The sequence below is a fragment of the Alternaria arbusti genome (assembly GCF_024043155.1).
Source record: "Alternaria arbusti strain BMP 1465 chromosome Unknown scaffold_6, whole genome shotgun sequence".
Classification (NCBI taxonomy): domain Eukaryota; kingdom Fungi; phylum Ascomycota; class Dothideomycetes; order Pleosporales; family Pleosporaceae; genus Alternaria; species Alternaria arbusti.
In genome coordinates, this window is record NW_026249946.1 from 194,996 (window position 1) to 217,701 (window position 22,706).

A 22,706-nucleotide genomic window follows, 5' to 3' on the forward strand; every position below is an offset into this window, starting at 1 on the left:
AGGCTATCACATCATACCTTGCCTGCCTTCTTGATCTGCAGTTGTCGCTCCACCCCTTGCAGCGTTTTTTCCATTGCATCTTCCAGTAGCGTAAATTCCCCCATGAGCCAGTCAACTTTCCCGTTGGACTTCTTCCCCATCTTGGTTGCAATCTCATACTTCGTCCCTAGCGGCTTGATCTCCTCGCCAGTGTCAGGGTACTCCCTGCGAGTGATCCTGATTCTTTCATAAGGTCGCTTGTCGTCGTACTTGGGATCAATATTCTTCATCAATTCTGTACCACATTTCTGCGTTAGCGTTGCTACCTGAGTATGTACATTCGTATCTGAGTCGAGATAGGATTGGTATACCGTTTATGCGAATAAGCTTCTTTCCAACATGTTCGTAATCAGACCGATTGGGGTTCACAAGCTCTTCCAGGTTTACTATGGATTCTTTGAGTCCCTTGCAAGACTTCTGATCGTTGTGGAGGGGTATGCCACCGTCGCTGTCGTTGTCGATCTCGCGCATACTTGTTACTAGAGTGATGAATTGCGAAACTATCGCCTGGATATTTGAATGAAGAATATTCCAGTTTTGTGTAAGAGATCGTGATGAACTGCAACTCTGGTGCTACGATAGGTACCTGTTTCTTTATACAGTACAAGAGTCACTGTCTAGGACAGTCGGGTCATCACGCTGACGCCGGAACGTAGATGAGTAACTTTTGATGATGACATTTTTGCACAGTCATCTACATTCATTGCTCATGCGCCAACCAAGAGACTGCTTTATCTGTCAGTTTCCTCTCCTTGTACAGTTTCTGCGTCCGTAGATACGTCATATAAAATAAACCTGATGGCTTTAGGCATGATTTCACACATCAACTTCGTCAATTCAAGCTGGCGCAACGGAGATACAGTCACCAGGAATACACATCTCGTGATGGGGTACGTATAATGCCTTCCATTTATCCTAATGCGAATCATGCTACTAAACACCCTGCCCTTATTACCAAAACTATCATGACTTCCTTCGAGCGACTAGCCTGAGTAACTTTCTTCGCCAGATCTTCGTACAGCCCACTTCATTTACGGATGATGCCGCCCTCCCACCCCTCTTGTCGACTCTAGATTCCAGGTTCTTCAAAGCCTTCGAAGCGTCTGTATAAGGCTGGCTCCACATCTCCTCCTTCGGTTTCTTCCTATCACCGCCTGCTACGAGAAGTAAAGCTACCACCTCTTTTTCTTTACCTTCAGGAGCAGCTTCTTCCCGCCAACGAATATAGATATACAGGCCGTTGTGCTTGCTCGGATCGAGGGCTTTGAATTTGTCTGCTCATAGAAAGGACTTTGTCAACACATGTGAGTGAAGAAAGGTTGGGAAGCGGGACTTTACCTTTGATGCGAGTACAAAGTTCGCGCTCCGACGAGTGCAGGCTCTCAGGTATATAGTAACCCTGAAGTCTATCGTACTTTTCGATAGCGACGTTGATCTTTACTCTGTCATCGTCAAGGGATTGACGTCCCGAGGTTGGGTCGCACAACACTGCTCGCTGGGGAAGGGGAAATCGATCGCCATATGTGCGATGGATCTCTGGTTGCTTGGAAGGATGTGATGAATGCTTGATTTCGTCCTCCACCGCCCGTGTTGCTGCTTTTTTAGCGGCTGTGGCTGGAGTGAATGCCTCGTGCATCTTCAGCAGGTCGGTGTGTCGTTCGATTTGCGGTAAATGTATGCGATGTCATCGGCATCGCAATGTACCACGGCATTGGATGCAATTTGTACCCAAATTCAGTATGAGCCATATCTTGTAATGACTCTTGGGGCTGTTCAGTATGTACATGACTTACAAACTTCGTGAAATGTAATGGTGGCAACTTCTTTGGAAATTCTTGAGTAATCTAATAGTCATCATTTAGTGAGTTGAAATAAGATACCTGGAGTGACGAGTGTCTCAACGTTCGTAGACCCAGCATAATAAGTTCAGACCTTCGCCATGTCTGGTCTGGCCAGTCATCCTTTTCCAAATCGGGACCAACAAGCCAGTCCTATCCCGGACGTCTTCGTCCTCCATGATAGCTCCTTCCACATGTTGGATCGCTTCAGTTCAGCTGCGTCTTGTCGAATGAACGTTCCAAGCTGCCTCAATGCCTTCTCCCTCGTCTTCTCGTATGAACTCTCGCTCTTCGTATCATCTCTTGGGATTGGGAAGTCTCCGGGTCCCAGTACAAGCGCGGCTTTTACTGGCGGGTGGGATGTATCGCGTGGATCGGTAAAAAACTCGATATAGATGGGTCGATCCTCGCACTCTTTACGGAAACAGCGCCGGTAGTAATCTTCCGTTTCGTCAGCGGGTACTAGGAACACTTGACAGTGGCTGCAAACCTTTTATGAGGCTTTCCAGCCTTCTTTCTCGCTTTGTTAGGGAATCGGATGGAGACTTGTTGTCCTCGTCGTTGATTCGAGTGAATTCGGAGCTTGTCTCCGCCCCGGAGGCTGCGGAAACACTCGACGCGTTACTCAAGCCCGTGCTAGCACCACGCTTTCCTCGCTCCGAGACAACTGGGCTAACGTCGCGTACACGACGCTTGAAGCGGCTGTTCGTGTGATGTTCTTGAACTTGAGGCGCCATATCAAGGATTCAGAGAAGGTGATTATTACGCCTAGAATGTAAAGTGATGTGATCTTATAGGCGCGATGTATCATCTTGCTGGTTGACTGTGCATGACCAAGCTCGACGAAATGACTCCGAACAACCTACTATGACTAGAGAGAGCACACAAAGAGAACTAAATAGATGTGTTGGAAATCACCGTACTACAGTGTGAATTATTGTCATCGCGTTGATGACGTAGAGAAATGACTCCGAGCTAGGGTATCTGTATGCGAAATGCTCAAGGAGGACTATGCTACACTGTGACTACCTCATCTTCATGACCAACTCGGCGTATTGTATTGACTCGTCGAGCCTCATTACATCGAGTTGACAAACAAGCCTACTCATACAAGCTTCGGTCGTTGGGGTCGTTCTTCGGTGGAGGGGGACCAGTGGCCGGTGCGGTAGGCTCTTGTTTTGCTGCATCGTCTGTCGTTGCCTCGCCCACGTTCACAGGTGGAATCTGCGGCGCTGCCTCAGCCACAGGTCGAGGTGGAAGTGGAGGTGACGGTCCCTCGGGTGAAGGGCTTCGAGGCGGTGCTTGTTCTGGCATTGTACCAACGTTCGGCGGGGCGCCATATGGCGTAGGGGTATGAGAGCCGTTTTGAGGAGCAGTATGCGCAGCCTGAGGGACCTGAGGTGCCATAGGAGAGACATTGCCCATCTGCTGCTGCGGTTGTGGGTAGCCCACTGCCGAAACGGGAGATTGAGACACGATTGGTCCAGCTTTGGTCATATCGCCGTAGTAGCCAGCTTGCTGAGGAGGCGGGTACGTGTACCCTTGAGGTGGGACGAAACCTCCGTTCGGTGACATGACCCAGCCCGGAGGCGGAGGGCCATAGTAGTAGACTTGACCAGGGACCATAGGCTGGGAGGCACCAGGTGTTTGTGCCATTGTCGGATGCAGCGGCTGACCGGGCGGTACAAAGCCGACGGTAGTCTTGCTGAACTGACCCAGCAACTCCTCAGGATATCTGTGGCGGAATCCCCACTTCCACCATGCCTTAAAAGCCGCTCCGCTACCCATGTTCTTCCATCTCTCAGCCAACATCTTCTGATCTTCAGCACTTCGGCGATCTTGCATACGAGTGAAGCAAAGTACCCAGAGCGACATGAGAATCCAACAGACCGTACCAAAACGCATGGCACTCTTACCGAGCATGAGGCGACGGAACCAGAACCAAGACTCGAGAAATCCAAGTAGGAAGAGCCCGGGGATTATGCATGCAATGATGATGATCCATGTAATCACACGAGATCTACAGTAATAGTAGTAGCAACTGTCGTATGAGCTGTCGCTGTCACTGTCGTCGTTGTCTGAGCTGCCGCGATTTGAGCCGCCAGACGACGAGGTGTGAGTGTTGTACGATCCTGGAGGTGTACTACAATCCGCCATATAGACAGAGTAGTAGTAGTCCGACGTTGACGTGAAAGGCGCCGCGCTCTCGGAAAGGTACCATGTCTCCCAAAGGTAAAGGGTGCCGGAGTAGGCAGTGGCAGAGGATGTTTCAATCGAAGCTGGTGAAAGTTGCGCAGTAACCTGAGTTGGGACGTATACAGAGGCGGATGTTGTTATAGTAACTACAGGCAGTCAAAGTCAGTGTCGAAGAGATTCGAAGAGAGAACGTAGTACTTACATGGTGTGGGGCATGAGGCAGGTGCCGTCATCGTGACTGGCATGCTGAATTCGATATCCTTGACTGTCTCGGTGGTCGTCGCCGTCGCCGAAGGGGAAGTCGCGTAGTAATCATACTCAGGCACAAGATCAGATTCGGCCACCGCACTAGTTGTGTAATACGCGTATACGACCTCAAGATTGTCGTAGTAGCCGAGGGCTGTGGAAGTTGAGTACGGTGCGATCGTAGGAGTGACTCCATCCTTTATAGTGCGGTACTCAGTGTAAGTGTCGGTAGTGACGGTGTCGTCATAATATGTGTACGGGCTTTGTGTGACAACCTCCACTTGAGCGTAAGTGTAGGTCCAGTACGCTGAAGTGTCACGAGTGGTAGTGTAGTCATCCAAGAACTGCGCACTCGCAATGGCGGCATTAGCGACCGCTACGAGGGCGAATCGGGCAGCCATATTGCTATGCGCTGCGAAAGTAACGATCGTGGGTCGCGAAACGCGAAAATTAGGTATTAGTAAAGTTGTAGGGCTGTCTCTAGCCGTCAGGGCCACGCCCTCATCTTAAGCACCATCAAGCACCGCGCCGCCGACCCAGACAACTACATGGCTAGCTCACCGGTCGTGCAAAGCGTGCAGGCACATCTCGTTTCCCCTTAAGCGACTGATGCAGCCTTGCGCCTCTTCCAAGCTCCGTCTCTTTCAACCAATCATGCTGTTTTTGCCAAGCGAGTTAACCAATCCCGCGGAAGATCTAGACGTTTAGCGACATTGAGCCGTCTATCTTTGGGTCCATGCGGCTCGTTGCAGACTCATTTTCTGCAGGGGTAAACAGGGCGCCTGAAGGATTAAAGACCTTGCACTGCCCTTGCCTTTATTGAAAAGGTGACTCCGACTCTTACTGAGCATGATGAACTCGCCAACATGAATGTTTTGGCCATATAGATGCTGCAAAGGTCCTGGACGAGAGACAGACCGAGAAAGCCAACAATACGGCTTGTTAGTGATGGTTGCGCGATGCAGAGGGGTGGTTGCACAAGTCAGAATTCGTTTTGGTGGCGTTCTCGTACGACAAGTGCGACGTCTTGGCGACACCTGAACAGTCATCCTCGGCAATTTCGCGTTGGGAGTCCCTTCCTATCACGTTCATCTCACAACCAGATATCACAGAATTATACGCTGCTTACGGTATCAATATTGAATAAAACTTCCGCGACTGCCTCCAGAGATATGGAGGATGTCACTGTCATGCTCACAGGTCTTCATGCCTCGATGCCCTGTCTCTTTTGTTGCCATCTCGAAAGCAACTCTGCTTTAGCTAACGAGTTGTCTAAGTTACAACGCATATTCAGCATGTTTCCGCCTTCTACAGCTACTCTGCCGCTGTAAGTCTCGCAACGTCCATTCGCTAGAGTACACCTTCGGTGCCGGACCGTAGTTGCATGCACGGCGCACCTTTCGCTTCGTCGAAGGGCACGTAACGATCGTCCGCCAGACTTTGGCCACGCCGGTTGATGTAACAAGTGCCATAGCTGTGTGAGGTCGCCGGAGATGTAGAGACCACCTAATCACTAGTAACTCCATGGCCAGTTTCTTGACTGTGCTTTTGCGACTGTTCATGAAGGCGTTGGAATGACCCTGGTTGTGGCATACTTCGTCTTCGATTGTGACTCACGCTGAGTATAAAGTGGATGGCTGCGAATATACCTATTTGCGTTCGTTCTTCAGCAGACCTTGCTGGGAATTTACATCTCTTACCACTATACCAACTCGTACTGTTTTCCAATGTGGCAGTGCATCTGCACTATCTTTGCTGGGAGTGGAAGAACCGAGACAAGTTTCCACAAATGGAAATCCATCGATGCTTTGGGCCCTGAGTATGAGCGCACGAAGCAAGACATCATCGGTAACTACGCCCGTTACTGCCGTTACCCGGACTCTACTGACTAAAGCCTGTGTCGCAACGTAGATGTCTGGGACCCAAATTTGTCGGGGAACTCCCTCAATGCCTTCAAGGTGCTCGTCGAACGGGAATACGTGCACCGCTTTAGGGGAACCCAGAGATATCAAGCGCGTGTTGTATCTTCAGCTGGTGGAGAGCCACTTAGTGCTGCAGCAGTGGGCGATACAATTCCAGAAGCATTGAACAAGCTGTTGTTGGGGGTTCGGCAACTTCGAGGTCCACCACCGGGGTATCATTGCCCAGGTGATCTTTTAGTAAGATCGAGGGTTCAGTCTTGAATGTCTGTATCATCAGAGGGGTGATCGAACGGGGCTACTGCGCATCAACTAAGGTTTGCAAATAGCACGAGGGTGCACTGCAGTGCCAGTTGGCAGAATTCTCCAGGTCACCTAGGACGCGCGGATAGTCTCCATCGTTCATCGCGTTTGCGAAGCATTTGACATGTCTATATCAAAAATAACAACGGCAACCACCTCATACCCTTGCGTGAATGTTGCGCTTGTTACGGAAGTTCTACCCTGCTGGTGTGCAAAGTACCACTGTTCAATGAGAGGGGCCCGTTCGGGTTCGATGCGCCTTCAAAAGTGTCAAAGTCTGGAATGAACGATTTTGGCCGTCCGAGGCTAAATTTCGGTCTTGTTCGTAGTTTTGATTGAGGCGAGGAATTGATGTTGGTCTTGTGCGACATCGTGTTGGTGGCAGGACGGGGTAGTGCAAAGGCACACCGTTGTCACGCGCCCAGCCCAGGCCCCGCCGTGTCACCTAGGTAGCTCCGCGCCACTTCATTAACCACCAACACCAACACCAACACCAACAGTAGCTCGGAAGCTTGATGACAATCGCTTCGAAGCAGTCATGGGGTCAAAGTCTCCAGAAGATCATCGCCAAGGCCCAGACGGTGAGCGCGATGGATGCGATTCCGAGAACACCTATGCTGACAGCTGACAGGGTCGTCGGCGGACGCTGCAATCGCTATCATCAACCCTCCCAAGCCAGCAGCCGCTAGCGGACTGCTTCCAGGCGTACTCGAAGGGCAGGATGAAGACGGAGACGACGACGATGATATCGCGAAGCTTGGAGCTGACGTGAAGAACAACGATGGTGAGCTGGGATCACGTGACTTTAATCTAACCCGTGGACGCTGACAATCGGAAGGCGCGAAGAAGAAAAGAAAGCGCAACAAGAAAAAGAGTAAAAAGGTGTCACCGACACAGCAGACAGCGCCCCCGAGGGTGCCGCTAGCCGATCTGTACCAGGGCCAAAAATACCCGCAAGGTCAGACTGTCGAGTATGCCATCAAGGATGAGAACCTTCAGCGTACCACGGCTGGAGAGCTTCGTCATCTGGCCGCTGTGGACAACATGGATGAAGACTTCCTTGAGGACTATCGCAAGGCTGCTGAAGTCCACCGTCAAGTGCGCCAGTACGTACAGACTATCGCGAAGCCCGGCGCGTCTCTCACCCGCATCGCCGAAGAGATTGACGACAGTGTTCGTACGCTTGTTGGCCACCAGGGTCTTGAGACTGGAGATGGTCTCAAAGCTGGCCTCGCCTTTCCAACAGGCTTATGCTTGAACAACATCGGCGCACATTGGACTCCTAATGCGGGAGCGAAGGAATTGTTCCTTCAAAACGACGACGTCCTCAAGGTCGATTTCGGCGTGCATGTTAACGGCAGGATCGTGGATAGCGCTTTCACTGTGGCTGCCAATCCGATGTATGACAACCTACTGGCTTCTGTCAAGGCAGCTACCAATACAGGCTTGAAAGAAGCAGGCATCGACGCAAGGATCGATCACATTAGTGAGATGATTCAAGAGGTCATGGAAAGTTACGAAGTCGAGCTCAAAGGGAAGACCATTCCCGTGAAGGCGGTGCGTAACATCACCGGCCACAACATCCTACGTTACCGTATCCATGGCGACAAGCAAGTTCCCTTTATCAAGACCAAGACTTCTCAACGCATGGAGGAAGGCGAAATCTTCGCGATCGAAACCTTCGGTAGCACCGGCAAAGCGTATCTTCATGACGATGTTGGCGTATACGGCTACGGACGCAACGAGGGCGTCAGCGCTGCCGGCCTCCATCATTCGTCCGCGAGATCGCTATTGAAGACCATCGACGAGAACTTTGGGACTCTGGTCTTTGCTCGCCGTCAGCTTGAACGTTTGCCGCGTGTGGAGAAATACCACCTCGGTATGCGAACGCTGGTGAACAGTGGGATCGTCCAGGCATATGCGCCGCTGGTGGATATCCCAGGGTCATTCATTGCGCAGTTTGAGCATGTAAGTTATTGCCCGTGGGAATCAGAAGGTTATGACTGACTCGATACCTCACAGACTGTTTTGCTCAGGCCCAATTGCAAAGAGGTTGTCTCTCGGGGTGACGACTACTAAACAACAACGCTTCACTGAGTTATACTAGACTTCAACAGTCGGCATAAGAGTTTTCAGATAAGACGTTTCAACACGTCTCGGGCTCTGTTCTCCTACATGATTAGCGACACGCACCACACTCCTTTATTACCTAAAAAAATCACAATCTGCTTCTGCGCACAATGTTTGTTCCAGCGCAGACCAAGTAGCACGCCCTTATTATCACGAAACTTCTAGGAAGGCTATACAGTGATCTCTCACTCACACTTGCTCTCTGGTTGCTTCCTCACTTGTGGTTATATGCATCTGATCGAACCACCGTGTAATATTGTGACTACAATTGATCACCCTCGCATGAGGTTGACAGAGTGGGTATGTAGGTTATGAACATTTCATCTGGGGACCAACGAGTTGTTGTGTGGCACTCACTTCCCGCGCATGAGTCAATACAGTGACTACTCGTTGAGTCACTACCGATACAAAAGAGGAATCTGTTCAATCACACACTTGTACACCATCATGTCCTTTCTGAAACCTTCCTCCAGACAACAAGCTGCCGCTGCTGATTACATTTCTCGCACAATGCCCAGAAGAGACCAAGAGCCAATCCCACAAACACCAGACTCCTCTGATGACGAGAATGAGCGACAAGCGGCAGAACCCACATTCGTTTTTGAATATCGCCTTACCAATATCGAGCGTGTTCTGAAGTCACGAACCGGACTCTTCAGAACTTTCCGAGGCTGCTTGATCGCCTTTTGGTACCGCAAACAAGTCAAGGCACTTGTGGCTTTGTTGGATGGATTGGGTAAGTTGATGACACAATTTGATAAGCTGTTCAGCCCATAGTCATTAACGTAATAGCTATAGAGAGTCGAAACAACTGGGCGGGTATCAAAAGATACATTCGTTTGAGATTCACGGTGACAGAGAAAACGCAGGGAGGCACAGTCTTTCTGATTCGAGAAGTGAACGGCAAAGACGAGGACGTTAAGAAGCATGACACTCCGTGCTATATAAACAAGCAGTTTTTGGAGCGCCTTCGGCCTATGGTAGTCGTATAGAGTTACTTCTACATGCCATTGTTCTTATTGGCTTTGCAAGTCATACTTCCAAGTGCGCAGGCCACCAAGAGTGACTCTTACAATTTGTTCTTGTGTATCTACGTGTATTTGGTCTGACTCTGCTTTCTAGCTCTCGATGACTGTGAGTAGGTAAAGTCACGGGTGACGCAAGAGACGATGTCTCTTTCGATGAAGATATTCGAGTCCTCTTAAACACTGCCACGATAAAAGGAATCCATAGTTTTCCCTCGAACGAAGCACCAAATCATGAAATGCTACCCCGCCATTACACGCTTCCGGCAGAAGGATAACAAGACACCCAAAGCGAATGAACCCATTCGCTTCGAAGTCAAACTCTCAGTGCTTCAACATTCCGTAGACTCGCACACTTCCAAAGAGGGCGTTTCTCCAAATTTGTCTGCAGCGCATATGGATGAACTGAGAGAACGCTTGAAATACTTGAGTAAGCATCTGGTCGCAAAGAAGGCCTAGGAACTATGGACACTAAGACTAACGCTGCTAGCGAACAACACTACTGAGATCAAATGGTTCGGGAAGAACCGACTCATCGTCCGGTTCGAAAAGATTAGAGAGAACGAATATCCCACGCTGGGCATCGTCCGGCCAGACTTTTGACTGTCCAGGAGGATGCAGCTACGACAAGGAGGCTTCCCTTGCAAACTCAGCATGGAAGTCGTCAAAGAAATCGAAAGAGAGATTCAGAATTGGAAGAGCTCCAATAAATTGTAGTAGGAACGAGCAGCTACTCAATCAGCGTCCTCTAACGTCTGACTAGGTACATGCAAAATGACGTGGGTGGACTGTACTTGGGAAGGTGGTCAAGGAATTGGATGAGACTACATTCTGATCGTTAGATAGGTATCAGAAGCAAATAAGACATGGTGTTCATAAGACGGCAGTCCTTCGTGATAGAATCATTCATAAATGGGAACGTGTATATCACTGTTTATACCAAGGCGTGCCCTATATTATGTGTCACCCTATTCGAAAGACTATGTGCATCTGTAAAGGGATCATACATTCCGAAGTTGACTCACGTGTGACTTGACCGACAAGATGTTGACTGGCAATGAAGACTCACAGTTGGGTATAAATTCAATCACTTCCTCATCAGAATAACTCCACAAACACCACCAACACTACCTACTATCGCTGTCTACGACTTCTTATCCATACTTATCATTCAAACTATCGAACGTCCACCATGCCGGGTAGAACCTCAAATTACACTCCTGCAGAGGGCGATGAGCGCCAAGTAGCGGAACGGCAGGAAACCCCTGGAGAATATACAGAAGAAGAGCTGATCACCAAGGAGAGCCTCATAGGCAAGTACCCAAAGATCCAGTCGTGATGTCAGGGATTCGCGGACATTGGCACAAGCATGCTAATGCTTGATTAGAGAAGGTCCTCATGATCTTCGCAGCTGAAGGCGTCGAATGCGGGGAAGAGGACCTCAAATTCACGCTTGGGCCCAACTCGAGAGGACCTGGATACAACGCTTACATCGGTCTAGCGGAAGACAATACGATGAACTTTATCGGGAGAGGGCGATACGAGAGCGATGCACTTGAGGCTTTGGATGATGTACTCAACCAAAGGTTGGACGAGGCCAGACGACGTTTGGAATAGAGAATTGAGGGAGAATTGAGGGAGTGAAGTCTGACTAAGCCAAAATGTCGATGGAGCTGAGTCGTCATATGATGTGGACAGCTCAGCAGTCTTGACTGAGAGGTAGAGAGACGTGTTGCGCCTCAACCAAACAATACATCCCTGTCTCTTCATGATAAAACAGAACACCTCGCATGAGCAAAGACCACAAGAGTTTGACGAGGATGTGTGAATCATTACGAACTACCATGAACAGAACTATGCTGACTATAAAAACGCTGGGCACATGAAAGCGGGACAGTGACTCCGCGCGATGGAATGAGATGTAATACAGACTGCTGTGAGATGTCGTTTAACCAAAGACCAACGCCCTAACCTCAATACTTTCCCTACCAACCGCACCCTCTGGTGTCCTTGGGTCCACGAAGGCCGTGTGCGGTACACGTCCCCACTGACCTACATTCTCATCGCTATCGAAGCACTTCAACAGCAAACGATCCTCATTCGTCATGCCAGACCAATAGTACCACTTCTGCCCCGGGTTATACGCCACAGCCGCCGTCTGCCCGTTGCGGTCAGGGTAGCGATGTTCAATAGGTATCAAATCGCCGTCGCGCACTGTCTGGCTATCGGCAACCGCCAGTGGGCTGCCCATAACGGGTCCATTGAGCGGCCGCCATACATTGATGATGCGGTACCGTCCTTGTAGCAGTTGTTCGGCTTCGTCAGGAAGGTGGAATTTGACTCGTTCGGCGGCGGAGAAAGGTGTTTGATCGATGTGTACGCGCTGGACGGGGTTGCGGTTGCCGGTCGGTCGGCGGATCGTGTGGTCGAAGAGGAGGACTCTTTGCGCGCCTTGTACGTTCTTCATGAGCAGTTGCTCTACTTCTGGGTAGTATACGCGTTTTACCGCGTCGTCGTCTGCGAAGCCATCTCTGTCCAGCCCGCTCTTGATGTTCTGGTATGTGTCGAAGGCGTTGTTGTCTAGAGTGAATTTCTGCTCCTGACCTCGTAGATCCTTGAGTTCGACTTTGGTCCAGTCGTCGCCCCAATTCCGTTGTGGCACGCCTGGGAGCGGCTCGACGTAGTTGTGTGGTGGTGAGCCGTCCTCGGGGGCTTTGTAGAAGGACAGCGAAGCTGTTACGGGGCCGCGAGGGATGGGCAGGCCTTGGTAGTTGACGTCGGAAGAGGTTGTATCGCTGGTGGTGGGCGTAGGGTCGGAGAGTTGGTGGGCGGGTGTCGGAAGAGAGGCGGTGGTCGTCATCTTGGTGACTGTTATGCTAGATTTGTTCGCAATCGAAATGAGAAGGGTATGGTCTAAGGTTTGCGAAGACTAGATCGAGGGTGGTGATGGTGGCTGCTGGATCAGTGGCTGTACGGTAAGTTGTTTGGATATCGGATATGATCAAGGACAGCTTCGATGCTGTTATATACGCCTATGCGATTAGAAATGCTTCCTACCATTGCGACGTCAAGTCGCCCTTCATCCGCCGGGGCTTCCCCTCATTCGGCATCTCTGTGGCGATGATGCCATAGCTCTATTCCCGAGGCCAAGCTGTGTTACTAATGCCCATCGTCCAATGACTGTGTGCGTGCTGACAAAGTACGCGAATTGTGTGCTAGAGGTAGCTATTCGACAATGCGCGCTCGTTTGCCAGTGGTTGGCGTGGTGGTTTGTAACAATTGCGTGGTTTCTAAGCCAGCGTTCATTAAGGGATGAGCAACTGTCCGGAGATGGTGCGGAGATAATTCGGAGGGTCAATTGCGTCATACCTCGTGCATATCCGTAGCGGAACGCTGCTCAACACCATCACCTTTCTACTTCAGCTCTTCATGGTACTCACGATGCCAGTATCACCTTGGTATATGTTCGTTATTAGTTGTACAAACATGGCCATACGCCAAAGAACTTGCATGGCTTCGTCCGCGGACCCATCCCAAGCGACGAACCGAAGCGTTCGCGACCACTGGCGATGCGACTGAAACAGCGCTGAAGCACTGAGCTTATGTAGACAGGCCAACACTACAATAGAGGCATCTACGATACATCTATGCGCATCTAGGCCATTGTCTAGCTGTAGCATGTCTAGCGGCATCGGTCTTCAACTCGCTTCTAGCCGTGATTGCCGTCTTCACCAGCATCAATTGAAGCCAAGGCATGCTACTTGTTGGTGGCGTGCGCTTCTACGATGGATAATGCAGAATTCGATGAATGCAAGCGCTCATCGCACGCATCGACGCGTCGCGCCAGTGCCTAATGCATTGGACCCCCTCTACAAGCACTCATGCGTCGTCTCAACGTCATCATGTTCGCATTGGACTGTGACATCGTTCCTCCACCTTTAAACCACATAAAGGTCGCAACCACTATAAACATATCTCAACATGCTCCGACTCTTCTCAAGAAACCTTCCCACAGCTTCCAAATCTATCACATCCACATTACGAACAAATCAATTCATCCCCAAAACTACATATCAAATCGTCAGAAACATGAGTGGCGGCAAGGCTAGCACTGATGAGCTGAAGGGCTCAAAGCTCTTTGATGTTTCTCATGTTACCGCTCTCGTTACTGGTGGAGGAACTGGTATCGGTTTGATGATCACACAAGCGCTAGTCGCAAACGGCGCGAAGGTCTACATCACATCAAGACGTGACGAGGTGCTGAAGAAGACGGAGGAGCTGTACAGCGGTGGTGGTCCAGGCCAAATCATTCCCATTCAGGCAGATGTCAGGTAAGCAAACTCTTCGTCGATACCATCATGAGTATCGATACTAACACTACCCAGCGAGAAGGACGATGTAAAGCGCCTCTACGAAGAGATGTGCCAAAAAGAGCCCAAAGGTATCCAAATCCTCGTGAATAACGCCGGTATCGCCCGCGACGACAACACCAAGTTCTCCGCAAACGGCCAGCCAAACATGGAAGACGCCCAAGCTATCTCCGACCATTTCCTCAAGTCGCAGCCCGAGAACTGGGCCGACACCATGAAGACCAACGTCGGAAGCATCTTCTGGATGTCGATGTACTTCCTGCCTCTATTGGCTAAGGGCGGCAAGGTCACTCCTGGATACAGCTCGCAAGTCATCAACGTTAGCAGTATCTCAGGATACATGAAGGGAAGCAGCAGCGGCCAGTTCTCATACGCGTCGAGCAAGGCGGCTGCTACACACTTGAGCCGTATGTTGGCTACGACGTTTGCGGGAACCAAGGTCCGCGTCAACACCATTGCGCCTGGTGTTTTCCCAAGTGAGGTATGTAACTCCGAAGTTCAAAATGTAATATCCGTGAAGGTCGAGCTAACACGATGTAGATGACCACTGGCACTTCCGACGAAGATAACAAGAGTCGCATCGAGTCCGGCATGAGCAACCCCGCTGGTCGCCCTGGTGCTGACACCGACATGGCTGCGACAGTACTATTGCTGGCTGGTCCAGGTGGTGTATTCTTCAACGAGCAGGTCTTGTACCCCGATGGCGGAAGCACTCTCACACAGCCCGCAGCGAGGGCTTAGTCGTGCATTCGTGAGCAGCCTCACGGGTAAGAATCGATAGACCAGATGCGATATATCGAATGTAAATACAACGATCATGCATAGCCTTGTTCTGTGTCGCGTCATCTTCGTGATCCCTTTCAAACCAAACGCGTCTTTTCGCAGGTTTGCCGTGCCCCACCCCGCCGAAGCCTTCCGAAACCCCACCACAAGCGCAAACTCTTTCACGCTACACTGCGACCACCCACCCCAGCAAGCAGACAATTGTCGCAAATACTGACCGACGGCAACAACAATCAGAACCAAGTACTAGTACGATGCTTTTTCCCACATCTCCATCAATCAATAGATTGGCCTAATGGCCCAATGGCAAGGCGCTTGACTACGACTCAGTTCGATATCAAGAGATTCCAGGTTGTAAGTATTCACTCCACCCGGCTCACAAGAGTCGTCCATTCGAAATACCGCCGCTGACGCCCAAGAAAGCGACCCCTGGTTAGGTCACAACACATCTTTTTTGCTCTTTTCTTTGTCGTTGGTGTGGCAGAAATTGAGGTCTGAGCATCTTGGGGGATTTTCAGATTTATTAATTTTTAATTTTGCTACTAACTAATTAACGTAGCTTTGTAATAAGTAGTAAGCAACGCTGAATTAGACAACAGGTTAGTAGTAGGCTATACTTATGTAAAGCCTGTTCTCTTCTCTAGTGAAGTGGCTAATGTTGCGCGAACTACCCGTTCTATTCATCACACTAACAAACATACAACACAAACCACTCTTACGTCTTTGTTGCAACACGGGAGTTTAATCATTGTTTTTGTCTACTGCAACATTAATTAAAGTTATATCCTTTTAGCAGAGATCTGAACTCTGGCATCTTGATAGTTATATGACTAGCGGTTAGCTCGACTTCTGACATCGTTCATATCCAGCGATGCTGGGGTTGCGAAAAGGCGTGCGAGAAGTCTGGTAGTGCGATTGAGAGTAACATGAGTGAATGGTTCGTTACGTAGCAATGGTTGCAACGATTTTAATGCATCTTGCCAATTCATTCTTGCTCGCCAAAAAGAGGTGCATCTTCACTGGTGGAAGCCGTGGAAGCTGTGACATGAAGGTATGTTCACTGTACATTCATCGAAGAGTCATGTCGTACTTCACACAATGCTCCTACTTAACTGTACCACTACATCCCATTTCTCCCGAAAGTCTTGGTACTAAACTCGCTCTTACCACAGGATCTACTCGAATTCCACTGAATCATCACTCGACGGTCCTACGATCCATAATGACGACATCTAACCCAACCCCAATCACACGCGGCAGCATGCAACCCACCCCACTACCCTGGCTAACAGCCCTGCTCAGACCGCGTGTCAAAGACTTCATAGACGTTAACACGCATATCCTGCGGCCTATATCTATGGCCGCACAGGACGCTACGTATACTCGACTCACCGACACCGGCGAACTTGACCTTCAAGCCCGCGCCGACGCAAAGCAATCCTTTATCCATGATGTACACTACGGCACTTCTCCTCGCGGAATAAGACGCCAGCTACTTGAAATTCCGTTTGACGACTTCTTCGATCTGTGCGTACGCGAACTGGCCAAGGTGGAAAATGGTCCTGTAGATAAAAAGAAGCATCGAAACGACCGCCTCTGGTTTCTTTTCAGCTGTGCAACGCATCCCGAGGCGGACACCGATGGGACGTTGGGGCCTGAGCTGTGGAAGTACTACGAGTGGACGACTTGGTGGCCCAAATACGAGCTATCAGCAGTCTATCGCAGCTCCACGTTTGAATTGCAGCAGAAGGCAATCGAAGACGAAGAAGACCCCTTCATGTGGCCCGGTCTGACATGGTTTCTCGAGGACGAAATACGCATCCAAGATGGATACGCCGCGGAGAATATCGAGCATGTCATCAAGCACTTTCTCTGGCTCTTACTGAACACCATCGACGTTCACCTCGTCGATCATCGACTGGGCCTTAGTGATCGATATCCCGACGAAGAGGTCGCGGATGTGCTGCGTGAAGGGTATGACGTGCTAAATCGGTCCTCGAAGCTAGTGCTGCGAAATCCCTTTTCAGACATCCCCAAGCCTGTGCGTGAGGCCTTGGCGACCGTCAATACCATGGGTAACATCGAGTACGTCGGGCAATGCCCACTACATGCCCTCTACCATGCTGTACCACCGGAGCTTTTACATGCAACCGCGTACATTGCCTTCCTCCATTGGGCCTTGGCCGAGGTCGATCATTTGAAAGCAGATCCAGATGGCACCATACGTGCAAATCTGCTGAAGCTGCACATGGTAGGTGCACCAGAGGGGACTAGAAGCGATTGTAGACATTCCTGGACACGCCCTGCAGCTATGGGCGACGTAGTTACCGAAGAGCTTGAAGCCTACGTTAATCGCACTCTCGACGATGGCCCTGGTGTGGACGTCCCGATAGTGCCGACCGGACCACGCATTGATCCCGACGGGTTGTGCGATGTGGTGAGCACGCCAGAAGCGACCGAGCACTGCCCGATTTGCCTTGAAGACTACACGGACGTTGACAACGTGTGCGTGCAGCTAAAGGCCTGTGCGCATGCATTTCATCGCGGGTGCTTGGATGAGGTGGTGAACGGGGTGTATCCCGGTGTTCCTGAGATCAGATGTCCGGCATGTAGGACAAGTATATGTAAGGCCCGCGACTATACCGCAGTGCTGGACAACGAGGTTCGAGATGAAGCTTCACAGCTGACAGAGGGTGGAGATTGTGGAATCCCTTGAGTAGGACGTCGCATGTAGACGCTGGTGTTGACAAGTATTTTGTGCATCATATGCTATCGCAAGCTAGAGTATTAATGTAAGAATGATGAGGCGACTCCGTCAAGTGAAGGTCCATGCAGGCGAAGTGTTGAGTAAACGGATGGCACGGCGGGGTCGGCTTGGCGTCATGTGACTGGGTGCAATAGTATTTTTGCGGGTTAGCGCAATGACACGGCAGCAAGGGCATGATCGCCGCAGGGCAGCAACGCCGAAATCTGGAGCGAGGTGAACTGATAGTAACACGACCGTCAAACTCTCGGCGAGCACACACCCAACGAGTGCTCAAGATGAAGAAGCTCGTCAACAACTCTAAATCACGATGACGCCATGTTGAAGATCTCGGCGAGGGCGTGCAGCCGCCAGCTAGCGGACCGAGACGCTTCAGTCATCATAGCTAGAGACGCAGCGGCCAGACCAATAGCTGCACTAGCTCACCAGATAGCAACGAAAGGCAAAAGTAATCACCTTTTGCGCAAAGCACTGCTCCAGCGTCTGTTCAATGCGGCGGTCGTGTGTTTTGTCGACTTCCGCCACTCGTCTTTGCGCCGGATGAAATGGCCTCGAACGGGCAACTACTCGCGCATCGCAACTACTACGGGACGACCGGCTATGGCTCACCACCACCATTCGATACCTCACGGCCCAAGCTGAAGCCCGCAGAGCGAGAGCTAGCAGACTTCACGCTCCTCGAAGCCCTCGACCGCGACGACCGCCCTACCTTCGCCGTCGAAACACGCTCGTCCCTAGGCCACGATGAAGCCCACACTATAGAACTCGTGTATGCGAACACGGCGCTTCACACCGTTGGCGGGCTTATGACCAAGATCACAGGCGACGAGTCGACTAGCTTGTTCGCGCAGAGCTCGGGACCGCAACTTGCCTTCCGGAATTGGATTCGTGGGCAAGGCATTGAGGAGGACCTACAACAACACGGCAATGCATACACATTCGAAGGGCACGTATGGAATGCGACAAGTGTGGGGCGCTACAAGATTGTCAGCGGAGTGCCAACGCGACTGCTGTGGGTCGACGCCGCCCCAGGAGGAAAGAGCCACCGCACACTCCGACGCGAGCGGAAAACGCCTTGGCCTGGGAGCAAGCATCGCGCGGATGCACTACCCATCAAGCCCCAGCTGTCGCTTGCTCAGATACCACAAACGCCCGAGCCCGGAACCAGCTCTTCTGGAAACCAAGGCGCAGTACCGCACACGTCCTTCGACTGTACTTCTGATGTACTCACCTCAACCAGCCCGCACATCGAGTACTTCCGCAGTGTGGATTGGGCAAGTACACCCCTGGGTCCAATGAGTTCATGGCCTAGTGATCTGCGTTGCGTAGCGAATACAGTACTCAGTAACAATGTGCCAGCCGTCATGTTCTGGGGCGACGATGTCATCATGTTATACAACGAGCCATACGTCCAACTCCTTGGCAGCCTCCATCCATGCATGGGCGAAAGTGTCCGCGTCAAGGCGCCTGATCACTGGGTCTCGTTTCAGCCTCTGGTAGACTACATCAAATCAACAGGCGAGTCAATAGCCGAACCTGACATGCTCCTCTTCATCGAGAGAGACAAGATCCTTGAAGAGACACACTGGTCCTTTCAATTCGTCCCGATACTGGACACGGACGGCCAGGTGGCAGCCTACTACCAGTCCTTCTACGAAGTTTCCAACCACCGTATCCTCGAGCGCCGCGTCTCTAGTCTGGTCGCAATGGGAACCCAGAGTGCGAATGCCAGAGATTTTCCGTCATTTTGGGAGACTACATTGCGCTCACTGAGCTTGAACGATAAAGATGTGCCATTTGCTTTGTTATATGCTGCCGAGCGGCATGTTAGCGCTCAAATACCTTCAGTATCATCACCCGGTAGCATTCCTCCGTTGGAAGGTTGCGTTCTCAAGGGTACCATTGGCGTTTCAGCTGACCATTCCATCGCCCCCGCGACCATCCATATCAACGAAGACTCTTACATCCTCCAGCCGTTCCTCAGTCGTGCCGCCAAGTCCGGGAAAGCGACCGTTGTTCACGTCGAGGACCTTCCCGATCCAACAAGGGCCTTGCAAGGCATCGACTGGAAAGGATATGGTGACCCTTGTCGCACCCTGGTCATCTGTCCAATAATACCCACCACTGGAAACCAGGTAGAAGGTTTTCTCATAATTGGCATAAATCCGCGCCGCCCCTTCGACGAAGAGTACCAGCAATACCTACATGTCATGGTGCGGTTATTGGCTACGTCTCTTGCTTCCATCGTTCTTTTTGAAGATGAAGTCCGACAAAGAGAAAACGCCATCATCCAGGCTGCTCAGATCCAAGAACATCTGATGGCGGAGATACAACTCAAAGAGAGCAAGTTTCAGCGCTTCGCGGAACGATCCGACGTAGGCATATTTATCATTGATCCGGCAGGAACTTACACTTACCGTAATCAACGATGGCATGATATATTTGAGATCGCATCCTCTGATGACAACGCCACCGTGGCATGGCATAAAATCGCGTTCGAAGAGGACATCGCTTACTGCCAATCAATGTTCGCAAAACTAATCATGAATCACGAATCAGTTATCTTTGAGCTGCGTACGCGGATGCCCTGGACGCCGCCGTCAGAGTCAGATGAGCCGCAGACTGAGGATACCCAGCACTTTAAGTGGATTTTGTGTTCAGCCTTCCCAGAGTTGGGTCCGAATGGCGATCTTGTCGAGGTCGTTGGGAATGTCACAGATATATCCAGTAAGCAACTCTATGTACGATGACCCGTGATACATGCACTGACCACCCGCGCCCGATGTAGAGCAGAAGTGGGCGGAAGGCATTCAAAAGATACGCATGGACAGCGCACTGCAAGGCAAACAACACCTAGAACACTTTCTGGACACGACGAGTCATGAGATGCGAAACCCTCTCAGCGCCATCATGCAATGCGCGGATTCTATCACGTCTTCCTATCCCCAAGAAGATTACCAAGAGCGCCACAACACCACACCAAACGAGTGGACAGCCTTCATCGAGTCTACCCTTGACGCTGCCCAGACAATAGGAGTTTGCGCATCACACATGAAGCACATAGTCGACGATATTCTCACCATCTCCAAACTCGATTCGGGTCTCTTGGATATGACACCGGTCATTGCGCAACCCGAGAGTGTAAGACCTTTAATCTGATGACACGTATGTTACATAGACTAACTTCATAATCTGATAGGTGGTTATGCACGCAGTGAAAATGTTCGACGCAGAAGCAAGAGCAGCAGGTATCAACCTCGTGTTGAACGTGGATCAATCCTATCGCAACATGGAGATCGACTGGGCATCTCTGGATCCAACAAGAGTGTTGCAGATTCTGATCAATCTTCTCACCAATGCCATCAAGTTCACGCGCTTGGAGTCTACCAAGCGTGTAACAGTGACTCTGGCCGCCAGTAGCACTGAACCCGTCTCGACGCTACATGGAATACAGTATAACGAGGAGAGGCTAGTAGGACAAGATCCCCACTTGGAAGAAGATTGGAAGAAAGCTCAAGAGTTATTCTACATTCAATTTGCCGTCACTGATACGGGCCGTGGACTTTCCGACGAAGAAAAGTGCAATCTCTTCACCCGCTTTTCACAAGCCTCACCTCGGACGCACATACACTACGGTGGCTCTGGCCTTGGGTTATTCATATCTAGACGTCTCACCGAACTACAAGGCGGATCAATCGGCGTCGCGAGTGAGTCTGGAAGAGGCAGTACGTTTGCCTTCTACATCAAATCACGGCGGGCGAGACCTATTGTAGCCCGAAAAGGCAGTCTTCCGCATGTTTTCCCAGAAGAGATCAAGCACAGACGCCCGATACCGCTTGTAAGCCTAACGCGTCCGTCTCCTCCCGTGCGCATATCCACAGGCGAGCAAGGTCAAAGATCAGACTCTGCCAGTCCAAAAGCCCGCCGCCCGTCGGTGCAATCGAAATCCTCGCAGACTGAACACTCTCACGTTCGGCCGGAAGCGCTAGGACTACCAGAAGGCCCCGATCTGCAAGAATTGAAGCGCACAAAGAGTATACCAGATACGCTGCATGTTCTTGTAGTGGAAGACAATCTCATCAACCAGCGCGTTCTCGCCAAACAGCTGCGCAATTTGGGATGTGTTGTGAGCGTTGCCAACCATGGTCAAGAAGCCCTTGACTTCCTACCAAAGACCAGTTTGTGGAAACACGATCAAGCTACTGGCGACGCGATCGCGCGAGAGGACCTCCATGATGGCGAACTGCCCATCGAACTCAGCCTCATCCTCATGGACTGGGAGATGCCAATTATGAACGGACTTACGGCCGTTGCCGAGATACGGAAGCTCGAGCAACAGGGCTTGTTGAAGGAGCGGGTGCCAATCATCGGGGTCACGGCCAACGTGCGCCAACAGCAGATCGAGCAAGCTATGGCTGCGGGAATGGACGATGTTGTTGGTAAGCCTTTTAGGGTTGCAGAGTTGCTCGTGCGGATGAGAGGGATAGTTGCTGGCATGGAGCCCGAGGGACCAAATAGTGCGACCTTAACTGAGGGGTATGCGAGCTTTGGATGATGGAAAAGTCATTGGATCACGATTTACAAGGATTAATACCATTTCATGGGTGCAAGCTCAGTATCCGAACAACTGGGAGACCTCGCAACATCTTGCCTTGTTCAGTGTCGATCGCTGGCCAAGTGCTACAAAGTAAGCGCTCAAGGCTAATCTGAGCAACATCTCCAAAGCTCTGACCACTTGTTCTTCAATAACCCTACACGTTCAAGGTTGACTGCATTAGCGCACTAATCGCTTATCACAGGTTGTATATTGACTTGCAGGCCTGAGAACGATTACGCGAACGGCCAGCTGTGTAACTACCCCTCATGATGCTGACACTGGACTGACGAGTTCTTGAGCTGATTGCATTCCGCATTCTTTCTACTAAGACCATCGTCCTCAACCATGGCGCTATTCCAAGATCTTGACCTTTGGAACTTCCTAGTTGTCTTCTTCGTTTATATCCCCATTCTTTACAGCATAGGCTGGCTCACATGTGCGCGAACGCTTCACCCGCTTGCGAAAGTACCAGGTCCTATCTGGCCTGCGATATCCC

The 22,706-nt window shown here is 50.8% G+C and overlaps 8 protein-coding genes across 8 annotated transcripts; 5 read left to right on the plus strand and 3 right to left on the minus strand.

Annotated features, from left to right (window-relative positions):
- Positions 1-11: 11 nt before the first annotated feature.
- Positions 12-510, minus strand: J4E86_005246 (uncharacterized protein; the record flags this gene model as incomplete). Its single annotated transcript, XM_051445781.1, has 2 exons — positions 12-274; positions 351-510. The coding sequence occupies 2 exons, from the start codon at positions 508-510 to the stop codon at positions 12-14; spliced, it is 423 nt and encodes a 140-aa protein (XP_051302548.1).
- Positions 511-2,978: 2,468 nt separating this feature from the next.
- J4E86_005247 (uncharacterized protein) lies at positions 2,979-4,720 on the minus strand (the record flags this gene model as incomplete). The annotated part of the gene is made up of 2 exons (XM_051445782.1): positions 2,979-4,156; positions 4,276-4,720. 2 exons carry the CDS (start codon positions 4,718-4,720, stop codon positions 2,979-2,981), a joined length of 1,623 nt encoding a protein of 540 aa, XP_051302549.1.
- A 2,359-nt stretch (positions 4,721-7,079) lies between these two features.
- On the plus strand, positions 7,080-8,620 carry J4E86_005248 (uncharacterized protein; the record flags this gene model as incomplete). The annotated part of the gene is made up of 4 exons (XM_051445783.1): positions 7,080-7,122; positions 7,173-7,325; positions 7,380-8,509; positions 8,564-8,620. The coding sequence occupies 4 exons, from the start codon at positions 7,080-7,082 to the stop codon at positions 8,618-8,620; spliced, it is 1,383 nt and encodes a 460-aa protein (XP_051302550.1).
- Positions 8,621-9,181: 561 nt separating this feature from the next.
- On the plus strand, positions 9,182-9,663 carry J4E86_005249 (uncharacterized protein; the record flags this gene model as incomplete). Its single annotated transcript, XM_051445784.1, has 2 exons — positions 9,182-9,407; positions 9,470-9,663. 2 exons carry the CDS (start codon positions 9,182-9,184, stop codon positions 9,661-9,663), a joined length of 420 nt encoding a protein of 139 aa, XP_051302551.1.
- Positions 9,664-9,930: 267 nt separating this feature from the next.
- On the plus strand, positions 9,931-10,299 carry J4E86_005250 (uncharacterized protein; the record flags this gene model as incomplete). The annotated part of the gene is made up of 2 exons (XM_051445785.1): positions 9,931-10,126; positions 10,187-10,299. The coding sequence occupies 2 exons, from the start codon at positions 9,931-9,933 to the stop codon at positions 10,297-10,299; spliced, it is 309 nt and encodes a 102-aa protein (XP_051302552.1).
- Positions 10,300-11,644: 1,345 nt separating this feature from the next.
- Positions 11,645-12,556, minus strand: J4E86_005251 (uncharacterized protein; the record flags this gene model as incomplete). The annotated part of the gene is made up of 1 exon (XM_051445786.1): positions 11,645-12,556. The coding sequence occupies one exon, from the start codon at positions 12,554-12,556 to the stop codon at positions 11,645-11,647; it is 912 nt and encodes a 303-aa protein (XP_051302553.1).
- Positions 12,557-13,785: 1,229 nt separating this feature from the next.
- Positions 13,786-14,807, plus strand: J4E86_005252 (uncharacterized protein; the record flags this gene model as incomplete). The annotated part of the gene is made up of 3 exons (XM_051445787.1): positions 13,786-14,027; positions 14,082-14,547; positions 14,607-14,807. The coding sequence occupies 3 exons, from the start codon at positions 13,786-13,788 to the stop codon at positions 14,805-14,807; spliced, it is 909 nt and encodes a 302-aa protein (XP_051302554.1).
- A 1,303-nt stretch (positions 14,808-16,110) lies between these two features.
- On the plus strand, positions 16,111-22,168 carry J4E86_005253 (uncharacterized protein; the record flags this gene model as incomplete). The annotated part of the gene is made up of 4 exons (XM_051445788.1): positions 16,111-17,374; positions 18,094-20,340; positions 20,402-20,754; positions 20,813-22,168. 4 exons carry the CDS (start codon positions 16,111-16,113, stop codon positions 22,166-22,168), a joined length of 5,220 nt encoding a protein of 1,739 aa, XP_051302555.1.
- Positions 22,169-22,706: the final 538 nt, after the last annotated feature.